The sequence below is a fragment of the Neophocaena asiaeorientalis genome, unplaced genomic scaffold, assembly GCF_003031525.2.
Source record: "Neophocaena asiaeorientalis asiaeorientalis breed wild unplaced genomic scaffold, Neophocaena_asiaeorientalis_V1.1 scaffold198, whole genome shotgun sequence".
In the NCBI taxonomy this organism is placed as follows: domain Eukaryota; kingdom Metazoa; phylum Chordata; class Mammalia; order Artiodactyla; family Phocoenidae; genus Neophocaena; species Neophocaena asiaeorientalis.
The window spans coordinates 6,844,139-6,869,398 of record NW_020175221.1 but is presented as its reverse complement, the minus strand read 5'-3'; the positions used below and the strand labels follow the sequence as shown (position 1 = coordinate 6,869,398).

The following is a 25,260-nucleotide window of genomic DNA, read 5'->3' as shown; positions in this document are numbered from 1 at the left end:
TATATGGGTTTTTAAAATATTTAAGGTATCAATTTTTTTCTAGGTTATGTTTATGAAAACATTTTCTCTAATTTGTTTCTGGATGTGCAGGCTCAGCGGCCATGGCTCACGGGCCCAGCTGCTCCGCGGCATGTGGGGTCTTCCCGGACCAGGGCACGAACCTGCGTCCCCTGCATCGGCAGGCAGACTCACAACCACTGCGCCACCAGGGAAGCCCTTAGCTTTTAATTTTTTAGTGATTTTCCATAAAAAATTTTAAGGAATAATCACATTTATTTACCTCTTCATTTTTGGTTTGTTTCATGATTTTATGTTTTAGAAAGTCCTTCATCAGCCAGAAGGTGGATGAATATTCATCAGTATTTAAACCTTGTTAAATGGCAAAACTATTATTTTCTTAAGGAAGAAAAAAAAAAGCCTGAGACTGGAAGAAAATATTTGCAAACTGCACATTCGACAAAGAATTTGTATTCAGAATATGTAAAGTACTCCAAAACTGAATAAAAAAATACACACGCCAATTAAAATAAATTAGCAAAAGATCTGAACACTTTATCAAAGAAGATGCGTAAATGGTAAATAAGCACATGAAAACGTGCTCAATAACATTTGTCATTAGACAAATCCAAATTAAAACACAATGGGATACAACTACATATTTATTTAAATGGCTAAAATTAAGAAAAAATAAAAAGAATGTATATACAGTATGTGTGTGTGTGTCTGTGTGTGTGTGTGTGTGTGTGTGTGTGTGTATAACTGAGTCACTGCTGTACAGCAGAGATTGGTACAACGTTGTAAATCAACTATACTTCAATTGAAAAAAAATTGGAAAAAAAGAACCCCAAACCTGGCAATACCAAAGGCTGATGAAGATTCAGGGTAACCTGAACTTTTATACATTTTTGGTGGGAATACAAAATGGAAACAGTCACACCAGAAAATAGTTTGTCAGTTCCTTCTAAAGTTAAACATACTTACCATATGACCAAGCAATCTCACTTCTAGATATATAGCTAAAGAAATGAAAATTTATGTTCACACAAAAACTTATACACAAATGTTTATAGCAGCGTTATCCATAATTGCCTAAAACTGTAAACAACCCAATGTCCTTCAATGGGTGAAGACAAACTATAGTTCATCCACAAAATTGAATCCTACTCAGCAATAAAAAGAACAGCCTACTGATATATAGAACATAGATGAATCTCAAGTCATTCTACCAAGTGAAATAAACCAATGTCAAAAGATTACATACTGTATATTTCCATTTATATAACATTCTGGAAAAGGCAAAACCCAAGAGACAGAACTAATCAGTGGCTGCCAGAGCTTAGAGATGGGGGAGGCCTTGACTACAAAAGGACAACCTGAGTTGATGCTGGAGGTGACAGAATTGTCTTGAATCTTGCTTGTGATGGTAACATGAATCTATGCATGTGTTAAAATTCATAAAACTACACATCAAAAAAAAGTAAATTTTACTGAATGTAAATAAAAAGGAAACCAATATTTTCTTCTAGATTTATCTGGATTGAAAAAAAAACTGCACGTGTGTCTGTATGTGTATTTTGATATGTGTGGTGAGGCCTGGAGCCAGTCTGACCATTTTTCCAGTTACATAGCCAACTTTTCTCAACACCATTTATTAGTGCAGTGGGATCATATTTTGAGATCCTGACGTATATAGTTACTTTTCTACCCTTCCTCTTTCCTCATTTAAGGATATGGTTGATTTTATGCTCAACCTCAGGGGAGGGATATAGCAGGGTGGATAAGAGAAATAGTCAGTGTCTTTCTGCTTCCAAAAGCCAAGCCCAGAACTGAGAGCAGATTTGGAGTAAATTAGCTGCCCAGCTGTAGAAAGAACTATCAAGGCAGATGGGACAAGAAGGTGATAAGAACATAAAGGACCACTGGACCCAAGAGCAAAGGGGACCCAAACCTTGCTTCCTTGGCAGAGATGCTGGGAAATGGGTGGTGGGGGATGTCTGTGTGGTGTGCCTGGGCAGTGGGACCCTGGGAGGCTAAGGAGGGGCACAGTGAAAGAGGACATGCCTGTGAATGGGGTTTCCTGTGAAGAGAGTGGCTACTCTTCCTGTCACTCTGGGAAAGGATCAGTCCTGAGGCAGGAAAGGAGGGCATGGAAGGCCTCTTCTTGGCTTTACTCTGGGGCTTGACCGCTGGCAGAAGGCCACCCCTGGGAGAGCCAAGAGGTCTCTCAGACATGGAGGCAGCCTGCGGGCCGGGCATCTGTGAAGGGGCTTGGGTCTTAGTATTTGGAGAGTAGCCATGTCCACAGTGCGACCACAGTCCCCATGGTAAATCGTGTCCTCTGTCAATCAAGCATCCTTTTCCTCATGTTATGATATGGGCAGAAATTTGAGAACCCTTAATAGGAGCGTATATTTTTTCAACACAGTCATCAATCACACTGCCTATTTGAACATGTAGCAGATATGATTCATTCCATTCTGTGTGAGTGAGGACTCCAAACAATATTTATTATGAAACAAGATGAGGCATCAGCCATATTATGCCTTCCTGCTTAGAGAATATATTGCCCATAAATTCAGTAGATGGAGGGCTGGATATCAATGCAGTCAGGTTTACCAACACGTGACAATTCTCTCTGGAGCATTGTGAAATACTCCTTCACAACAATTGCTAAGAGTGACTGTTTTAATTCTTCTGGCCATCAACATGGAAGAAGTCCAGAAGGACACAGGGAAAAATATTATTTTGCAGAGAAACAGGAGAAGCATAGATAACTTCTAACTAATACACATAGAGCCTTCGTGGGCAATATGTAGCATCCAGTTTCAGGTTATCTAAGCTGTAGTTCCTTTCTTATCTCTAAGCTTCAGGATAGTCCTACAAACATAGCAGACTGGACTCAGCTAGCACAGTGAGGAGCTGGAGAATCAGGGCCCATGATTCAGAAGAAATTCATCAGAGACAAGCAGTGGGCGATGAGGTGGTCTCTGAAGGGCAGGAGATGATGGGTACAAGAAAGCAGTGTTGGCTGGAGTGTCAGAAGCCAAGGAACGATTTATGGAACATGCAAACATTCTCTAGATAATTCCCAGATATGTGTAGGTAGGAGAGTTTGATAAAAGACTCTCCCTCCTGAAAATAAATGACTTGGGTACTAAAGGAAAGTATGACCTCATAGACTGACGAAATTTGGGACATTTAAGCTACATAGGCTATTTATGAGTTATGTGTTCTGTGCCATCAATCTTAGGCTAGTACCACCGTGTTTTTTTTTTTTTTTTTTTTTTTTTTAATTTTTTTTCCGGTACGCGGGCCTCTCACTGTTGTGGCCTCTCCCGTCGCGGAGCACAGGCTCCGGACGCGCAGGCTCAGCGGCCATGGCTCACGGGCCCAGCCGCTCTGCCGCATGTGGGATCTTCCCGGACCGGGGCACGAACCCGTGTCCCCTGCATCGGCAGGCGGACTCTCAACCACTGCGCCACCAGGGAAGCCCTCCACCGTGTTTTAAATGTCATAGATTTATGATGTGTTTTAATATCTAGGAGGACTAGTTTCCCCATATTTTCCCTCATCCTCGTTTGTGTTTTTTTTTAAATCATTGCCTTATTTTTCTTCTCTTTCCTCAAAAACTGTCTCTCCACTGGGGGAAAAAAAAAAGAAGGAAAGCAAAGTCACAATTGTTGCAAATGCGTTAAGTACTTAAACCTATGAAAAATTTGAAAAATTCTATACTAATACAAGCTTACAGTTTCAATGTGAAGGCACAGCTACACAATGCAGGATGCAGAAACTGAAACAAAATGAAGAGCAGGATTTGATTAGTGCATGCAACACATGAGCTGAACTTTGGAGCAGGAACTAGACCTTTCTCGAGATTTTACTTCACTTTGAACCCTTGTAGGACCCAATCTTTTGCATTTTCTTTCTGCCCTTGGTTTTTCTTTCTTCCCTGAGGCTGGGGGAACTAAATTTTCTCTGCTAAGCATGTGATAATGCAAAGTGGGAACTACTCTATTCAGAGCTGGTTCTACAAGTATTCTGAAGTAGGCAAACTGTTTTCTAGCCCTCTTTTCCTAGATGTGTTCTTTTCTTCTCTTTTTGGATCATTCACCTTTTCTCCTCATGTAACTAAGTCCTATTACTCTCTTACCTGCTCAAGTTCAACATCTGCTCTTAGGAAAAGGTCTACTTTCAATGATTTATACCTTAATTTTAATTAAAGTCATCATGTTAACCATCTCCAGCTTCTGAGACTTACTGGAACCCAAGAATTTTTTCCCCCTGTGTTATAAGGATTTCAGATATCAGGAAGTAGGAAGTGCTTCTTGGGGCATCTAAAATCATGATAAGTAGGTGGCTAGATTTGCACTTCAATAGAAAAGGTAAACAAAACTATACGTAGTGTACAAGCCTTATACTCATTTTCAATAGTCTTATTTGTTGTTATATTATTCTTATATTTCCATTGAGTCTATGCCTAACTGAAAGAAAGGTTAGATACACATAGTAATTGAAAAGTTCTAATAGTTGATTATGGATGAAGGGCATGTAGGTAAAAAGCTCTGTTTAGAAGTCAAGGGTACAAGTCTTCATTTAGTTGCTAAATACCTCTGAGGCAAGTCTCTTTACCTTTCTGGACTCAGCTTCCTTTTCTATGCAAATACATCTTTAATTACTGAAGAAACCCAAAGCAGAACCCTGATAAGGTCACATCTAGTTCTGAACACAAAGCCTCTATTATGCTCTTCTCTGGGTAACAAGAGCTTGTTGACTTTATGACATAATCCAGGAACAAAGGAAAAGAATTAAGACACTGTTAAAAACAAAAAGCGCCTATAGCAGGAAGCTGATATACAGAAGGCCTTCTGAGAACACTGAGAACGGTTAGCAAAAAGTGGAAAGTCTGACAGTACTGTACAGTCATGGCGTTTCTCTTCATAACAATGATTTTTCCTGCCCTGACTAAAATAGAGCAGCTTTCATTGTCACAAGCACATGTATAAATATTACTGGCAGTAAGGCTATAGTCATACAGGATAACTCCTTAAACATCTTCTTTATTTTGAGATTAAAATTTGGAAAAGATGACTGGTAGTTCCCCACATTTCTGAGTTGCCATGGATACCTGTCATCCACATCCAGAGCCTGCAGGTTGCACTCAGGGAATCTTGCCAGCTCGTTGATGATGTCACTGAAACCTGCTGCTGCGGCGATGTGCACACACGTCTTCCCACTCTCATCGTCGTAGTTGATTATGGACGGACCCTGGTGATGGCTCAGAATGATGGAACACAGAATTCTATTTCCACTCTAGAAAACAGAGTCAGAAAACGCTCATTAGGTACAATCCAGTGCTCTTCCCTGTCTATGCAAATTAAGATAAAAATTCAAAGCAAAAAAATTCAAAACAACAACAACAAAAAATTCATTTTATCAAACCCACAAACAAATTTCCACTTGTCTCAAGTCACTGCAGGGATTTTTGTCTCCTGTAAGAGCCAAATTGTCTTCCATAATCAGTGAACTAAGGAGGACTTAAATACAGGTGTAATTGACTGACATCAGAGCTAGCACAATGGGTGGGCCACCTAGATGACTTCCTCATTAAATATATTCATTTTGTTTCCCCCACTTGCTGTAGAGGTTAACCCCTGAGAAGCTGGCAGAGTTAATTTTAATGTTAACAAAATGACTATGATGAGTACTGACTAGTGACATAATGATGATCAGAATGATCTGGTAATGGTCAAATTGCTATAAATTGCATGTAATCTAATTGTCAAAAATCCTTTGTGAAAAGAAGTGGGTCATAATTTAGTAGCTAATCGATAAAAAGAAATAAAAACAAATAAGTATGAAAAGGAAAGAATTTTAGGCAACCATCTAAACTGGGTTCCTCTTTCTGTGTAGGTGTATAATAAGTTTTTATCTTATCATTTTTTTTTTTTTGGCTCTGTGGGTCTTCATTGCCGTGAATGGGCTTTCTCTAGTTTCCGTGAGCGGGGGCTACTCTTCCTTGCAGTGCAGCGCACGGGCTTCTCATTGCAGTGGCTTATCTTGTTGCAGAGTACGGTCTCTAGGGCGCACAGGCTTCAGTAGTCGTGGCGCACGGGCTTAGTTGCTCTGTGGCATGTGGGACCTTCCAGGGCCAGGGATCGAACCCATGTCCCCTGCATTGGCAGGCGGATTCTCAACCACTGCACCACCAGGGAAGCCCTTATCTTATCTTTGAAGGGAGGCTATTCTACACTCTTTTTAGTAACCTGTCCCAGCCTTAAAAGTCACCAGCTCTTTCTTGAGAGTGTCCTACATCTCTTCAGCTTAAACAAATGAGTAAGTAAATGCTGTGCATGTTACCTTTCATTGGACTGAAAAATACAAAAAACACTGCATAAGCATTTGCAATTTTAGATGACAATAAATCCTCAATGGCCAGTGAGTTCTAGTTTTATGTCACACAGTGGAAAAGTCTTATCTTTCAGATTTCTCCTGATATCTGTGTAAAGATCATAAAACAGTCCAAATAATTCATCAGCATTTTAATTTTCTCAGTGAATCTATAGAGACACTGCATCTCCACGCAGCAAGTCTTACGGGAAGAACGGAGGTCTCTAGGAGGCGTGAGGGGCAGGTTACAGAAACGGCAGAGACACGCTCTAGTTCTGGGGGCCAGGAGCCAGGTCACGTGCCAGGCTCAGGGTCCTGGGCAGAAAGAGTGTTGAACATCTTTTTTTTTTAGCATCTTTATTGGAGTATAATTGCTTTACAATGGTGTGTTAGTTTCTGCTTTATAACAAAGTGAATCAGCTGAGAGTGTTGAACTTTTTTAAAGCTGCAATTCTAATACATTCCAAGTGCTATTCCACAGCCACCTCCTAATAAATTTTCCCATGTAACATTTCTTTTGGCATTCCTCCCACTTTATTATCCCAGTTTATTTGACCCCAGGGCTGTCTTTTAGAACCTCTGAGTCAGTTTGCACAATTCTGTGGAACAGCACCCTTTCATTTTTGCTTTTCCTCTTCCTTTCCCTCCCCTCTCCCTGTTTGCACTGAGGACTCTCCGGATATCCCGTTACTCAGCGTGGCTTCACAGGGAACCATCACAGTGAACCCTCGAGTGTGCTCCCACTGTATCAGGGGACCGCAGCTGATACAAGTTCTGCAACCTCTTGCAGGACCAAAGGCTCAGGGCACTCAAAGCTCTCAACTGTGAGCCCCAGCAAGAGTGCTGAGTGGGTTTTAAATGTTACAACCAGGGCCAGCTACATAATTTGTGGGGCCCAGGGGAAATGTGGAGCCCCCTGCTCACATGGCAGAGGAATAATGTATTCCCTTCTTCTATGGTGTCTCTCTGGACCTGTCATTGCGATTTTTATTTGCTATTTAGTGTCACACTCCCTTGGGCTGGGCATGCTCACGGTGACTGCAAACCCTCACAGGTGCCTAGGGCCCCATCTTGCAACTCAGTACATGCTCAATCCTGACCCTCCCTGAGTCTGTGCCCAGACCCCTGCCAGGGGACTGAGGAGCTGGGGCCTGAGCATCTGTCCCAGGGCAGCAGGGAGGTGGGACTGTGTGAGCTGAGGCTCCAGTGTCCTATTAGACTTAACATACAAAACACAGATTCAACGACAGAATTACTGAGAATTTTCAGATGGCCACAGAGCATTATACGTGGAGCACAGAGCTCCCTGCTGAGTGTGGGGCATCTGTGGCTTTACTGGTCACACACCCATAAAGTGGGTCCTGCCTGCAACCTTTTTCCTTTTTTCCTTCTCACCTTCCCCCTTACATCCTCTTTCTCCCTCCATTCTTCCTTTGTCTCACAATGACTTAAATAATTCAGATCAATGACTTTAGTTCTATGGCATGCCTGTCATCAAAAGGTGGCTACAGTGAACACATGTAAGCTTTCATGCCTGCTTTACCAGCTTTTCTAAGGTTCTTTCACCTGATGTTACGTAAACATATTTTGAGGGGTCTGAAATACGGTATATTTAAAACAATCAAGAGACCCCTCTCCCCTTTTAAGAAGCACTAGCCATTGGAGAAGGAAAACAGAAGCAAAAAAGAGTGTCCGCTCAATGAATTGATTTTGTTTATGGTTTCCTGGAAGAGCAAAGGAATTCAGGTTGCCACAGTGATTCAAACAGCAAAACACTCTGTCACGGTTCTCCTTCTGTGTGGGATGGAGTGTCAAGCACAGATGGAAAAAACAAAACTTACTTCTTACACACTGTCTTCCCCTCTCCTTGCCTGACCCACAGAGGAGCCATTCTGGAAGCAGCCAGCTGAGATAGAGGCTGCGGCCCAGCACATCTCAGTGGGCCTCTTCTGAGTTCCTGACCAGACAGTCCCAGACAGCATTTCCCTTGCAAGCTGGAGTCTTACATGGCTTTTCTGGATAAGAGAAATTCCACCCCCTTACACTTTTCCTCCACAATGCCTTTTGTCCTGAATCTTCCAGACAATTCCTTTGTCTCTAAACCTGGCCCTTACTTACAACATTGTCATTGCCTTTTTTTTTTTCCTTTGGAAGAATATCCTCCCAGGAGTAATGGTGATAGCAATGTTTACCGAGTGAACGTTCTGTGCCCAGCACTGCATTTCCACGTTCTAACTCATTTAATCCTGACTACAACTTCATGAGGTAGGTACTCGTATCATCCCATATTGTAGAGGAGAAATTGGAGGCACAGAGGGATTAAGCTGCCCACTGTCACAGCCAAGAGGTGGCAAAGCCAGGACTGACTGTCTGCAGAGCCCTTGTATTTCACCACTACACCATTTTGTCTCCAGTTAAAAGTACGGTCTATTTATTTGATCCTGCATGTTCATATGGGAGGAATTTAAGTGAAAACTGCTGTTGGGATCAGCAACATCAGTAGCAATGAAGTGCGCCTTGCCAACTGAGACCTTCTTCCAACATTAGGTGCTTTAAAAACCTTTCCTAGGAGGGTTGCCACGGCGCACCCTCACAAGAATTTGAGAGAGCCCTGGAGAGTATTAGTTTGTGAGCTGAGTCCCTGGCTCAGTGGTCTCCTGGTAACAGCATTCCCTTCTTGGCAAAATGGGCTGAGTGTCAGTCAAAGGGAGTCTCCAGGCCTGGGAAGCCTTGGTCACAGACACCAGGAAGCACCAGGAGAGAAGAAATGGGATGCTGCCCAGAAGGGCCCTTAGGAAGAATGGAGAGTGGGTTTCTGTTTGGTGGGAATATCATTCAACAGGGGAAGAATATTGTATAGATAGTATGGAGCTCTAGAAATCTACATTGGGTGGCCAAATGAGATTGTGGATTTACTTATTTTTGCTGCATTTTTATTCTTTTTGTCCATGGGTAATCCATAAGGTGCCTTCATGTACTCTGAAAACTGCTGGGAACTACCGAGTCCTAGTCATTTCTCTTTATACCTCATGAGGGAGGGGAATTCGCAAGAAGCCTTGCCAGGAAGAAAGTTGAATTAATGTACAGGAATTTTGCTGTAGGAGACTGATAAAAAACAAGATTCCAGTATCTTGATCGTAGACTCTTATTCATTTATTTATCTATTTTTGGCTGCGTTGGGTCTTCGTTGCTGCACCCATTGGGCTTTCTCTAGTTGCGGTGAGCGGGCTTCTCACTGCAGTGGAGCATGGGCTCTAGGCGTGCGGGCTTCAGTACTTGTGGCACGTGGGCTCAGTAGTTGTGGCTTGCAGGCTGTAGAGCTCAGGCTCAGGTAGTTGTGGCGCACGGGCTTAGTTGCTCTGTGGCAGGTGGGATCTTCCCGGACCAGGGCTCGAACCTGTGTCCCCTGCATTGGTAGGCGGATTCTTAACCACTGCGCCACCAGGGAAGTCCCGATTGTAGACTCTTTTTATTCTAGGTGATCTCCCAAGGAGTCTTAACGCAAGATTCAGGACTAGTTGTTTATTTGCTAACGTGTTGGCGGCATTAATTCTATGGTGGGTTCTTCAGGGAGGGAACTCCAATCTCCATCCTTCTCTTGGAGGTAGGGGTCTGTTTGTCGCATGACAGTGACTGTACAAAGCAGACGTAAGGGTTTTAGGTCACATGGCCCTTTTAAAGGGCTGGGTGGTTTTGTGCTATGAGAACACTGGCCCATAAGTTCAGCTGGAGCCAGATGTGTTAGACTGGAATGGAGCTGGAGGGGAAGTTTTACTAGTTTGTATAGCGTGAACACTTGAGAGTTGAGGGTTTGGGGCTAACTAGAGGACAAAGGGGCCCAATATCCTGGCTTGGAGTCAGGACCATCTTCATGGTTAGCCCCTTTGGACCCAGGCTTTCTGCTTGGCCTGACTCCAGAGGCTGCTGTATCCCAAAGCCTGGGGCTGACTCTCCTGGAGAGCTAGTGGAAGTTAGAAATGGGGGGATGGGCAGTGAGGCACGGTGACCCTCAGTTGCTGAACTACTTCATTTCACAGGTGCTCTAATGACTAATATGGAAAAGCTCCCCATGAAACCTCCTTCCCTGCTGTGTTAGTGTGTAGACAGCGTCTAGCTTCTGCTTCTAGCTGTCTGGCAAGGTGACAGTCTCTAGGACATCTCTGCATTGCCCTTGCCACACCTATGACTGGAAATCTTTCTGCTGAAATGGAGTCTAGCAAAGAGTAACTCATAACAAATATTTGCTGAACAATGCATAAATAAATAAATAAAAACAAGCCTTACCAACTATGGGCAAAGCCAAACGAAATAGAATTTTACTCATCCTTTTCTTAGCTTCCCTTTCTTTTTCTCACTATCTCCCACCTTTCACTCTCTTTTCGCTTCTTTCCTCACTTGTGTTTACTCCTAGGTGAGTTCCTGTCTCTTCTCTGTCTACCTCATCCCCTTCTTCTCTGCAACCAAGCACTGGGGAGCTGACACATGCAGGCCACTTTAACTTAGGCTACCCTTCAAGACAGCTCAGTCTTTGCTCCCAGGGTAATGGGGTTGATTTCATAAATTTGACTTTCTCTTTGTTTACTCTGGGCTTATGTGGCTTTGTAGTTTTCCTCTTATCAAGCACTGGGAGTTGTGTGGCCTGAGTCTCTGTGGGCGTGGGGTGTGTTTGGGTAATGATAACCTCCCTGTGCACTAGTTTCACCACCTGTGAACTGAGGGGTTGGACTAAATGACTTGTGTGGTCCTTTCCAGTTCTAAGGCTCTTCCATCTATGAACCGGATCCCCTGGTCTATGACATTTGTAATTAGCCTTTGGCACTCTGAATATATTTAAAGTATACTTACAGGACTTTGATACAGTTCAAACAGTTGACCACAGATCTTGGCCACCACGGGAAGGAGGAGGATTCCATGCTGGACCAAATCAGTCTCAGGCACTGGGGTTGATGGTTATATTCAAGAGCTCCAAGGGTATGTGTATGTGTATAATTTCCTTAACCACATACTGAATGAACAAACATGAAATAGTTTTATATTACTGCAGTTCTTTTCTTTCTAACCTCCCTTGAAAAATGCACTGAAAGAAAAGTACTGCTGAGGAAGATTCCAGATAAACACATTTTCTAGGTTTAGGAGGAAGGAGCTAGAGGTGAGATTTGAGGGGCAGTAGATACTTGCCCTTCTCACTGACCTGCCATCATATCTATCCTAGAATTCCTATCATTAGAAAAAACTCCTTGATACTAAGCCACATGGACTAAGGCACATGGACTTCCCTGGTGGTGCACTGGTTAAGGCAACTGCCAATGCAGGGGACACAGGTTTGATCCCTGGTCTGGGAAGATCCCACACGCGGCAGAACAACTAAGCCCATGAGCCACAACTACTGAGCCTGTGCTCTAGAGCCCGCGAGCCACAACTCCCGAGCCTGTGCACCACAACTACTGAAGCCCATGTGCCTAGATCCCGTGCTCTGCAGCAAGAGAAGTCACCACAACGAGAAGCATGTGCACCACAACGAAGAGTATCCCCCGCTTGCCACAACTAGAGAAAGCCCACACGCAGCAACAAAGACCCAATGCAGCCAAAAAAAAAAAAAAAAACACTAAGGTATTGCATTCCTAGAAGTTTTTGTTAAGCTGAAAATGGTATTTCACAAAAAGAATCCAATAAGCCACTATTCCCACTGGCTTGGGATGGATAAGCTTATTGAACTGAATTCAGTGAACACCTTTTTGGTGTTCACAAAGATTCACAAAGATCTGTTCTGGATCTTGAGACATCTGGATGAGTAAGGCACACTGCCCTTAAGCACACAGTCTAGAAGAGGAGACATAGGCACCCCACTGATTGTAACACCAGTAATAGAAGTAAGGAAGTGCTAGACGGAGGGAAAAATTCTGAAAGGGAGCTCAACAAAGAGGGTGAACTTAGTTGGGCCTTGAGAAATAAGGAAGAACAAGTATAAATTCTGCAGTTAGAAGGGATGATGCAGGGAGTGCAAGAAGAAAGAAGTATTTCACCAAAAGGGAAGCGCATGACCAGGGGGAAGACAGGATGAATCTTTACGATGTACTGAGGAGATTATTAATATTCTAGTATGGTTGGAGTAAAGCCTATATGGCTTGAAGAGGAAAGGGCAGGGAGTGGGGTGGGTTGCAGAGAGCTTGTTCATGGCAGTAAGTGCAAGTCACGGAGTTTGTTTTTTACCAGAAAATGGCACTTGGTGAAGGTTTTTGAGCCAAGAACCAGCAGTGACCATAATTGTTTTGTTGTAGTAACAGTTATGTTAGTACATTCCTTTGTGATTTGTAGAAAGAGCACTTGGTGCAATGTGAGAATAGATTGGAGAAGGAAAGGGCTGAAAGTAGGAATACAGATACTGAAACTGTTCAGGTGGGAGACAGGGGAAGCTTGATCTAAGGCACTGATGGTAGGTGTACTAAATTGTCTCCATTTGTTCTTCCCGGTTAACTCTCCATCTTTTTTAATCCTGCTTTTCATCCTTTAGCATGTATGAATTGCATCAAATGGGCCCCTTTGCCCTTTGGCTTCTGGTTGGGATCGGCCAGTGAGTGGTACTGACAGGAGATGGATGTAGGAGGAAAGAGTGATTGGGGCATTTATCCTCCAGTTCCCTCCCTGCTAGGCCACAGTTTGACTGTTCCATCAAAGTCTACAGTTTCCATCCTAGGCCCTTTCCTACAGCTACAGCTTTTGCTGTGTCTTAGTAACCACTGCCTCCCATGCCCTCCCAGATGCCCTAATGGCAACCTGCTGTTGTGTGTAAATAGCCTCTTTATGAATCTATGCTCAAATAATCCCATCTGAGTGGGTTGTTCCCTGCTGGGGCCAATTACAATACACCAATACACCAATTGGCCAATAACCAATTACACATGAAGGATGATAAGGAAGCAGTGTCCATGGGCCACATGATGGCCTTTGGCTTGGGCTACCGGTGGATGGGAATGTGACGGGAAGGAGAGAGCATGGATTCAGTTTGAACATGCTGAGTTTGACGTGTCCATGGGAAATTATGGGAAGATGCCTGGTAGAGCTGGAAATGTGAGTTTAACGTTCAAGAGAGAGGTCAGAGCTGGATTTTGATCTGAGGAAATTCTGAGTAGAATGATAGTTGAAGCCTTAGGAACCGATGGGCTTTCTGAGAAAAGGAGAATGAGAAAAAGATTAATGACTAAATTTCTGCAGTGTTGAGGAGTGAGAGGAAGATGAGTCCGAGAGATACCTGTGTAGAGTCCTGATAAGCTAGTGTCATCACAGATAGGCAAGAACATGCCCCGAAGGGCTGAGATTCCATCAAGGGAGACTGGATGCAGATAGGGACAGAGTTCTGCTCAGTGTTAGCCCAGAGAGAGCCATGCAATCTGGTCTCCTGGGCAGATGGGGGAGGTGAACAAGGGCAATGGGCCCACAGGAGGGCACCACCAGCTACCAAGGGACCCAAGAAATGGGGGCTGAAGTGAAACTTAGTTTACTTTTTGGGCCCAATGTTTCAAATCTTTACTGCTTTGGTTGCCTGGATCAAATACAGAAGCTTTATTAGTTCAAAGTGCTATAGCTTTAAATATGGTCTCATATAGTTGAAGAGAAAAGCAGGAAGTTCAGTGAAAGGAATTAATGACAATGGGAAATAGACTCATTTATGTGGAAAAACTTTATGAGGAACACAGTGCTGGCCCTGAGTTATAAATGAAGAAGAAGGCTAACGGTGGCAAGTATAATCCCGGTGCAGCTGACATTTGGAATTACCCTCAGTCTTCTTCGCAGAATAAAGGGCAGAACACACCACTTCTGAATTTTACTGCTAACCGCAGGGAGGGAGACGGTGTACAGTTCCTCCAGAGTGTGATTCTTAACCTTTTGGCGAGGGCGGGGGGTAGTTACAGATCCTCATTGAAGAAACTGAACACCTTCCTCAGAAAATTGTATGCTAACATCCTCACACATAAGAACATGCAATATTACATACAACTGTAGGGGTCCTAGAAGGAACCTGTCTTCTAAATCTTTCCCCCCACAATGCCAGATGCAGAATAGGTGCTCATGAAATTTTTTTTTCTCATGAAATATTTATTAAGCTATTGAGAATATAAATGTGTGAGGCATTATGCTTATTATACAAAATCATGGTCAAAACGTAAATATCTTAGGTAGGAGTAGCTAAGGTTTTAGAACCCATTAATACGAATTCATTTATCACAGTGGTTTTCAACCCCAGGTGGACATTACAATCTCCTGGAGGAAGGGAAAACTTTAAAAATTACTGACACCCAGGCTCCACCCCAGACAAACTGACTGAAAAACTAAGGGTGTGGGGCTTGGGTATCAGTATTGCCTAAAAGCTCTTCAGATGATTCTAATGTGCAGACAGGACTGAAATCAATGTAGCAGGTTAAAAGCTGTAACATTTAGTAGAGAGAAAGAATACAGTATGTAGATGAGGGTATGATAACTAAGCTTTCATGGAGGAAATTGGGAGCCATCATAAAAATGATAATCTATTCCAATTACAAAGAATATTACACATCACTGTCATGTGCATGGTCTCATTCATGCCCCAAAGATACACCTACAGTTAAGCCAAGCAGGTTTAGGTGACTCTTTCCAGAACAAAGCCAGGTCTGTTAATGCAAACTCAGATCTTCTGAGTTGAGCACATTTTTCTTTGGATTTTGCCAAGTTGCCTCTTGGAGGATCAAAACAAGGGTTCCCACCCATGAAGAGCCCAACTCAGAAGGGGTCTGGAGTGGGGTCTGGGAACCTGTTGTTTTACACGCACTGCTGATGATTCGACTGCAAAGCCATCTCCCAAGCAGCAGCTCTAAACTGGCTGTGGGAGAGGAAGGTGGAGCAGAGGAGGCATATCAGTCAGAATTACCCGGGGAGATTTTTCAAAATGCACACGCATGAGCCCCATCCCAGATCTGTGAAATCAGAAAACAGGGGCGATGGGAGTGAATATACAGAAAATGCTTGATTCTGATACCACTCTCACCTTAGTTGAGAGCCAACGATACATCTTGGCTGCCCAGCCAGGCTGCCCTGGGGCCACTGCTCCAATGGTGACCCCTGACCAGCCAGAGGACTGGGCTCTGGGCAGGGACTGGCATGAGGGCAGCTGATTAGATACTGAAAGTATGGAGGAGGGTGCTAAGGGCAGGTGAGGATGACAAAAACATGCTTTGTTCACTTCACAGTTTTGCAGGGCTGGCCCTGCTACAGGGTAACTGAAGCCAAATTTGTAGGAACAAAAACAGACTAGTTTCCAAATCACTTCTGTTTTGCCCTTATCTCAGGCACACATGTCAACCCTGAAAGTGCCAGGTGCCCTTCTCTGCTGTGTGTGGCATGTGAAAACACCTGAGTGAAACCACCATCAGGGCGTGCAGAATCACAGGGATCCTGGCAGCAGTTCAGCAAGGGTGCCCTTATTGGGCTGATAGAAATAAACAGTGGGGATGCCTAGGTTAGGCATGAAAAGACAGAATGGGCTAGCAAGTTTGTTGAAAGGATGCATAGTATCGCTCTCCTCTCAAGGACAGAATAGGTAACTCTTAGTTAATCATTCCCTTTGAATGATTTCCTTAGAAGACACTTCAATAAATGTTAGCTATGGTCACTCTTTCACCTTAGTCTCAGTTTTCCCCTCTTTGGGTTTTGTGGTTTTTTTAAATTTTTGGCTGCACTGCACCGCACAGCATGTGGAACCCCAGACCAGGGATCAAACCCATACCCGCCGCATTGGAAGGTGGAGTCTTAACCACTGGACCACCAGGAAGTCCCAGTTTTCCCCGCCTTGGACTGTAGATTTCTATTTCTCTGGTCATGTGTACTGATACAGACTCCCTTTTGGGATAGTGAGGTAGGGTTATGAGCCATAATTCTCACTGGTCAGAGTACCATTGTTCAGGGTCACCTCTGCTTCAAAGGATTTGGAAGGAAGAAGAGAGTCATGGTCCAAAGACTTTGAAGGGACTTTCCTAATAATTCTTGGAAGGGTTATCCTGGTACACTGTGAGCCAGCAGCAATCATTGAGATGGAGAAAGAGAGAGTGAGAGAGGGGTGTGTGTGTGTGTGTGTGTGTGTGTGTGTGTGTGCGTGTAACAGCCGAGGTGGGTGATATTCTGTAACTCCTCCCCCTCTTTACCTTGGCAGGATTTCTTCTCAGCAACTGATGTACCCAAATCCTCCAAAGTGACAGGTTTGCTGTTGCTGCTCTGGATATGAATGAAGGGAAGAGGGCAGCATGTATCTTACTTGCTCTGTTGTACATATAAAGTCCACATCAGTGCTGGGACTGTACCTTTGAAAATTCCATCTTTCAGGTCTGACATACTCAGAATTGTTAACATTGCTTTACACCATTTATACTTGAGACAAGCTCACTGGCTAACTTCTCACCTGCACAGCCCAGTGGAGAGCCGTTTTAAAGTCTTTATCCACAAGGGTGGGGTCTGCCCCCTTCTTCAGCAGCATTTGGGTGTGTTGAGGCCGGTTGTGGAAAGTTGCCCAGTGGAGTGGTGTCATTCCCTACAAAACCACAATCAGAGGGACACAGATGAGCACAGGATATCAAGAAGGAAAACGGAGCACACTTTCTCCTCAGGCCTGAGGGCGTCACCAGATGTGCTGGTTGCCGCCTGTCAGTTCATTTGTTCCTTGAGCCATTCATTCAACAGATACTTATTGGGCTTCTACTTGGTGCCAGGCAAACAGGTGTTAAGGATACTACAGTGAATGAGATAAATAAGATCCTGTCCTCGTGGGAATTACACTGTGGTAGAGGAAGATAGATAATAAATAAATGCACACAAACAATCAAAAGGATTTCCCAGATTGTTGAATGCTACAAAGTGGTTGAGAGTTCGTGCCCCAGTCCGGGAAGATCCCACATGCTGCGAAGTGGCTGGACCCGTAAGCCTGTCTATTTTACTACGGTATCCCCAGGGACTGAACCAAGGCTAAATAAACAGCTGTTGAATGAATGAATGAAAGAATGAATGAATAGGGAGAGGAGGAGAAAGATGTGAGATGAGGTTGGAGAGAGGCAGGGCTGATCCTGGGAGCGTGGGATGGGGAATACCCTTCATAAGGCCTTTGGATTTTATTCTAAACTCAATAGAAAGACAGTGGGGGATTTTAAGCAGATGTTGACATGATCTGATTTACACTGTTTAGAAGAAATCACTCTGTGGCAGCTTGAAGAACAGATCTGGATGAGTCAATCTGGTGAATCCCACCTTCTTTCAGAGCTTAAGGTCACACACTATAGGCATCATTTAATAATAAGATAAGCTTTTCTGGGAAACATTTGCCAAAAAGAACCAGTATTATTTGGGAGTGTACTATGAAAAGATGGCCTCTTCTCCTTGACGATGGCTCTCAATAATATGAAATGTATCTAAAATGGTTCTAGATTAAGATGCCTGGTAAAGGGAGCAGAGGACGTAGGTAGCTTTCTCTTTTTGGAGCTGTCTCTGCAGGTAACATAAAGATAATGTCACCGCCTTGCCCTTCTCTGCTCATCCAAGATGAGCTGAGTGGAGAAGATGGGCCTCAGCCTAGCTAGGAGTGCAGAACTAATATTATTCCAGAATTAATATGTATTGATCTAGAGATCTTTATGAGTTCTTATGTATATCATCTCACTTAATCCTCCAAACAGCTTTTTGGATTTAGCATTGTGGTGAAGTCCACTATGTGCTCACCAAACTCTACTTCCTCTCCCTCCAGGGTACATAGTCAGTCTACACTCCCCAGCCTCCCAGCAGATACATGTAGCCACGAGACTGAGTCCTGAACATTGCAGTGTGGACAGAAAGGATGGAAGGATGGAAGCCCCTACCCCTCCAAGGTCTGTCTAGAAAACAAAACCTATGTTGTCTTTGACATATTTTCTTCTCCTCACCTGACAATGGAATGTGGAGGAGGACAAGGCTCAAGAATGTGCTGGAATCATGTGATTAATCAACTCAGGACCCTGACTGATGAGGGAGGACAGGGTCACCTCATCAACCAGCACTGGGCTATGAAGCAAGCAGGAATTAAGCTTTTATTATGTCAGGCCACTGAGATTTTGAATTGTTTGCTATAGCAGTTGGCCAACTCTGACAGGTGCCACTGTCCTTCCCATTTTGTGGAAGAGGAAGCTAAGCCCTAGGGAAGTTTACAAGTCTATGATCGAGCTGAATCTAGGGTGTGATGTTTGTGGGGCTGTGAGATTAGAATGTTAAACCCCCTTGACCAGTTCCATATTCTAAATCATTACATTATGGTCTGCTTTCAAATTTCACATAACACTGAGCCTCCAGATACTCTTAAGGATATTTCAAGAAATTGGTTCCATATGGAAAAGAATGCTGGTCTAAAAACAGTGGAATGTCTTGTTCTTATTCCAACAGCTGAATGTTACTTTGGGTTCAGAATAGCTCAAAGCATTTCAATGGGTCCTCTTCATTTTTTAATTTGACCCACCGGAATTAGACATCTGGACTCCAGGGAATCAGATTCTTTTTACTGTGCAAGGATTATTCCCAGTGCTGAGTCCCATGTGCTTCAGAATCATTGGCTTCCTTATGAAGTGCCACCTGTATCCAGGGTTAAAGACATTGGAGACAATTTTGAAGTCACTGGGGTGTTAAGCTCCAAGAAGGCAGGGCCCTTGTCTGCCTGTCTGAATCCCTGGAGCCTAGAACAGTGCCAGGCACATTGCGGATACTAAGCAAAGGCTTATTAAATGACTGAGTGACTTCTTACTGTTCTTGATTGAATTTTTTGCTTTTGCAAAATTTGGCTTTGCTTTCTAAAATCATTCAAAGAAGAAAGACAGAACATGACTTCTTTATAGAAAATGAACTTGTCTGATACGATCATTGTTACCAATTGTTCAATTGAAACTTGTTAGAATTCTTGATGAGCGCTCCAAATGAGGTAGATGGAAATCACTATATGCAGAGATATAGATTTAGCAATATGAGAATTCAGTGTGAAATTGTGAATTAAACTGTCATTATGCACTGGTAATCCTTGTCTCCTAAATATAGCTTCTAGGCTTTAAGAGTTATTCTCTTAAAACAACAACCACCCCTCCCCAACCCACTGCTAGAAAAAACAAAACAAAACAACCCTCCCCACCTCCTGCATGCTATGGTAAATGGTGGGGAGGGGCACTACCATTTTTCATATACCTACTTGGTGCCAAGAACTTTATTCACTTCACTGAATCTTTACAACAATCCTAAGAGATAGGCATTTTTAGACCCATTTTACAGGTGAGGAAACTGAAACACAGGTTAAATAGTGGGTTGGCCAAAAAGTCCGTTCGGGCTACGGACAAACCCAAATGAACGTTTTGGCCAGCCCAATAACTTCCCTAAGGCCACTGACTGGGTACAAGGCAAAGGTGGGATTCAAATCCAGGTCTCTCCAACTCTGGAGGAAAATGCTCGTTCCACACATCAAGCTAGTAGACTTTCAATTTTGGAAATGAGCTCGGCTGCTGGACAGTTTTTTTCCTTGTGATTTTAGCTAGATTCGGGGTCTTCTCACTGTCTAGAATGGTGATTCTCAGTAGCATCAGGGCTGCCACCCTTTACTATTACTTGTTTCGTTTGGCATCACCTCTAGTTTTCTTCTAAAAGTGCAGCTGGCAAATATTTATTTTTGTAAGGTATTGAAATATATATATTCTCCCCCCACTCCTCCCCTACCCTGCAATTTGGAATCAGTGTTATAATAACTGTTGATCCTCTGAGTGGCCCCAAATCAAGACTTGAAACACTCCTTTACTTCTCTAAATAATAATATGTTATATAATATACATTTGTATATTTATATTACAATATAAACAGGTTTCAAACATTCACTCAAGTCAAGGGAAACTTCCTGTTGCTATTTTTTTCAATTGGGCTAATGAGAAATACAAATACATCCTCTTAGTAATATGAAAACCAAAACTTTTAGAATCAGCTCAAGTACAGCCCTTTGTATTGCACAACACACTTTGTTTAGGAACTTTTTCCTACAACTGCCTCCTCCTTCCTTCAGCTTCTATTAACACAGCTAACACATCCTAGTTGTGTTATGTTAGGACTCTGGTGGCCATTTAAGGGTCAGACTTCAGGCTTGGCAATTGGCATTTGCACTGAGCTGTGATAGGGACCAAGATTAGCTGTGATGCACTTAAAGGCAGAGGCTGTGGCTCATTCACTGTGATATGCCCAAGTACACATTAGGTGTTCAAGAAGTGTTCATAGGAAGAATTAATTAGTGAATTGCAGGTTATCCAGGCTTCCTTGAATTCATGGGGAGTATAAGATACTAGAGTCTGTCGAACGCAAGCCAGCCACCTGCGGCCAAACTGTGAGGCTCCTCATTGAGTCACTGAGGACTCAACTGGGCCTTCAAAGAATCTAAGGGCTGAAAATCTAGGAGCTACCTGAGGATATATTACAACAAACACCCAGATGACTCTTGTAACAGCAGAATTCCACTTTCTTGAAAAAGAAGGAGTATTGGCTCAAACAGTGAAGAGTAACTTACATTCATTTAAGAACACAGCTCTCTAGAATGTTTTGGAGGGAAAAGTTAAGTTTTGGTTGACTTAGGCTCCATCTCGAGATAGCTGATAGGACTGTGTGTGGTGATTGCTGGGTGCATAGCGGGGCTGTTTTGGAACACACTCTTGTACAGATGAGTAATACTGTGCCTTGAGCCTGTGCCACCAACATTTCAGTTAAGGGCTTTCAAGTCCTATTAGCTTCTCAGAACTTTTTTCTTTTTTTCCAAAACCACTGTAACTTTTATGTTTTATGAAGCAGAAATCTGATGAAGTGCTTAGCAGTTTTCATGTTTCAGAACTGCACTTTTAGACCAGCTCTTGCAGATGCTGAAAGACACAGAGAGAGAATGTGTGATGTGGCTAGGTGCTTGGTTCACCCCTCGCCTTGGTGCACTGGGAGCAGAATTTTAGCAGGTGTTTGAAAGATCAGCAAAACAATTCTAGATCATCTGAAAGATCTAGAATTTCACAGAAGTCCAGTTTGGCTCTGTTTGACATTTTAATATCCACACATTATTAATGTTGTGATTACCTCTCACAGAAGTTATAGGTCTTCTGTGTACAAACGATTGGAATAAACGATGTACTTTAAAAGATTCTAAAAAAACCTAGATCGTTAGCAGTGCTGTAATGAAAGCCATTTTCTTCAAATTTATTTGGGAAAAAACTTACAATTACAGATCACAAAGATTAGTAGTGCATTAGCAAAAAAAGCTTGCATATTAACATTGCAAATTTGTTCTTTAAAATAGTTTGATATCTGTTTTTCAGTATAATTTTTTTTAATTCTATATATTTTATTTTATGTAATTTGAAACATTTTTCTGAGAAGGGATCCATAGGCTTCCCCAACATACCAGATGTGTCCATGTCATGAAAATGGACAAGGACCCCTGCCCTAGAATCTACAGTACATTTTTGAAGATCTAGAAACATATAAAATTTTAATTTTTTGAGAGGAGATTTTGAAAATAACTAAAAGTCACCTGGAGTCAAGCCTGGTAAATAAAATGGGTCACTGAGTTGGGTCAACAAAACAAAGAGAGAAAAGACCAATAAAATAAAATTATATGACTTTTTCTTGAATTTAATAATGTATTTATCTAAACATGTATTTTTGGGGGGACTCTACTAGGTGCAAGTTACTGAACTAGATTCTAGGGACACAGATAAAAAATACTGCCCCTAGAAAATTATGGGGAAAGGAGGGTTGGGGGAGAAAGGGAAGTGAGGGCTTCTAAGTAGTAGTGACTCTACTCCATTTGTTAAGGTGTTCATTTTTAGGATAAAAATTCTCGTTCATTAAAATTTTTTTGCTTTATTATTTTACCTTTTGCCAACTGTAAAATAAAAAGATTTCTAGGGTCCGGGACTATTTCTACTGATTTTGCCTTTATAGTGCACAGTCTCTGCTTATGCTTGTATCTTAGGAATGTTGTAAGTGGATTTTAGTGCTAAGAACTATATCCAAAGATTCACATCTGGTTTTGCAACTTGGATTTATTTTCTGAGAGTGCTGTTGTAATGGAAGTTTGGATTGTCAAGCCACTCACAAAAATCTACTTATATCAGAATGTGCATTTAATATAGGATCAACAATCTATCCTAAATACCATGCATAACAGTGCTTTTCTGGATAAATGCATTCAAAGTTCTAACCCAGATGCCAACATTTCATAGCCACTCTTGATGGGGTGCTCTTCGTGTCAAAGCTAAAATGAAAGCAGGAGAGGTTAGGTTCCAGGAATTTAGCAACTTAACTCTCTGTAGCTGCAACAGACAAGCCTCTCTCTTTGTCAGTGATTTCCCCTGAGGTCCAGAAGAACAAAGGCACAAAGGACAATCTGACCCATCTGACCCATCTTGCCTTTCCCACAGTGTTAAACTTTACAGTGTGAATAGCTTCTAAATAAGTCACTTTATAACTAAGCAGTGTGGTTAATGAAACAGGAAAAACAAACATCACTGAAATGAGAACAAAGAGTTCAGAAATGGAACCATATATTAAAAAAAATCTTGTAACAAAGTAAAAGAAAATTTAGCATAGCATAGTTATGTCCCTAGGGGTAGGGAAGGCCTTCTTTAAAAAGATACCAAAAGCAAAAGCAACAATGGACAAGAATGATCATTTTGATTATATCATATTTAAAATTTTCTGTACATGAAAAGACATCATGAACAGTTCTAAAATAAGGAACAGACTATGAAAAAATATTTGCAATCCAACAGCAAAGGATTAATGCTCAGAATATAAAATAAACTCCTATGAATCTGTAAGAAAATTACAAGTAACACAACAGATGAATGGACAAAGGATCTAAACAGGCAAGTCACAGGAGATCTAAAAATGACCATTGCACCTACGAAATTATGCTTGATCTCACTAGCTATAAGGGAAATGCAAATTAAAACAATAACAAGAAAATCCAGCAATAGGAAAACAGTGATAAACACCTTTTTACACTATGGGTGGAGCTATAAATTGATGCAGTCGTTTTGAAGAACCACCAGGCATGCATATTAAAAATAAAAATAGGGAACCATCACGCAATGTTGGTGGGAATGTAAACTGGTGCAACTACTGTGGAAAACAGTATGGAGGTCCCTTAAAAAACTAAAAATAGAACTACCATATGATCCAGCAGTTCCATTCCTGGGTATATATCCATAAAAAATACTTATTTGAAATGACACATGCATCCCAATGTTCATAGTAGCACTATTTACAACAGCCAAGACATGGAAGCTACCCAAGTTCCCATCAATAGATGATTGGATTAAGATGATGTGGTGTGTGTATATATATATATATTATATATATATATATATACACACACACACAATGGAATGTTACTCAGCCATAAAAAGAATGAAATATTGCCATTTGCAGCAATGTGGATGAACCTACAGAACACTATACTTAGTGAAATAAGTCAGGCAGAGAAAGACAAATACTATGTGATATCACTTATATGTGGAATCTAAAAAATAATGGAAAAGAATGTATATACAAAACAGAAACAGACTCACAGATATAGAAAACAAATTTTCGGTTACCAGTGGGTGGGGGGAGAGGGACAAATCAGGGGTACAGGATTAACAAACTACTATATATAAAATAGATACGCAGGAGAGAGGGAGAAGATGGCGGAAGAGTAAGATGCGGAGATCACCTTCCTCCCCACAGATACACCAGAAATACATCTACATGTGGAACAACTCCTATAGAACACCTACTGAACGCTGGCAGAAGACCTCAGACCTCCCAAAAGGCAAGAAACTGCCCACGTACCTGGGTAGGGCAAAAGAAAAAAGAATAAACAGAGACAAAAGGATAGGGATGGGACCTGTACCAGAGAGAGGGAGCTGTGAAGGAGGAAAGGTTTCCACACACTACGAAGCCCCTTCGCGGGCAGAGCATGTGGGTGGCGGAGGGGGGAAGCTTCGGAGCCGCAGAAGAGAGCACAGCAATAGAGGTGCGGAGGGCAAAGTGGAGAGATTCCCGCACAGAGGATCGGTGCCGACTGGCACGCACCAGCCCGAGAGGCTTGTCTGCTCACCCGCCGGGGTGGGCAGGGGCTGGGAGCTGAGGCTCAGGCTTCGGTTGGAGCGCAGGGAGAGGACTGGGGTTGGCGCTGTGAACACAGCCTGCAGGGGGTTAGTGCACCACAGCTAGCCGGGAGGGAGTCCGGGGAAAAGTCTGGACCTGCCAAAGAGGCAAAAGACTTTTTCTTCCCTCTTTGTTTCCTGGTGCGCGAGGAGAGGGGATTAAGAGCACTGCTTAAAGGAGCTCCAGAGATGAGCGCAAGCTGCGGCTACCAGCGCGGACCCCAGAGACGGGCATGAGACGCTGCCGCCACCAAGAAGCCTGTGTGAGAGCACAGGTCACTATCCACACCTCCCTTCCGGGGAGCCTGTGCAGCCCACCACTGCCAGGGTCCTGGGATCCAGGGACAACTTCCCCGGGAGAATGCACGGCGCCCCTCAGGCTGGTGCAACATCACACCAACCTCTGCCGCCTCAGGCTCGCCCCGAACTCCGTACCCCCTCCCTCCCCCGGCCTGAGTGAGCCAGAGCCCCCGAGTCAGCTGCTCCTTTAACCCCGTCCTGTCTGAGCGGAGAATAGACGCCCTCCGGTGATCTACACGCAGAGGCAGGGCCAAATACAAAGCTGAGCCCCAGGAACTGTGCGAACAAAGGAGAGAAAGGGAAATCTCTCCCAGCAGCCTCAGAAACAGTGGATTAAAGCTCCACTATCAACTTGATGTACCCTGCATCTGTGGAATAC

The 25,260-nt window shown here is 42.9% G+C and overlaps 1 protein-coding gene across 3 annotated transcripts in view; it reads right to left on the bottom strand.

Moving 5' to 3' along the window:
* The window catches only part of ANKRD55 (ankyrin repeat domain 55), a 69,100-nt gene that overhangs the window by 19,366 nt on the left and 24,474 nt on the right, over positions 1-25,260 (bottom strand). For all 3 annotated transcript variants that reach the window (XM_024765384.1, XM_024765382.1, XM_024765383.1), the window contains 2 exons: positions 16,814-16,942; positions 5,126-5,310 (listed from right to left, as the gene is read on the bottom strand). In XM_024765384.1, coding sequence (XP_024621152.1) covers positions 5,126-5,310; positions 16,814-16,942 — 314 coding nt within the window. The remainder of the gene's footprint in view (positions 1-5,125; positions 5,311-16,813; positions 16,943-25,260) is intronic.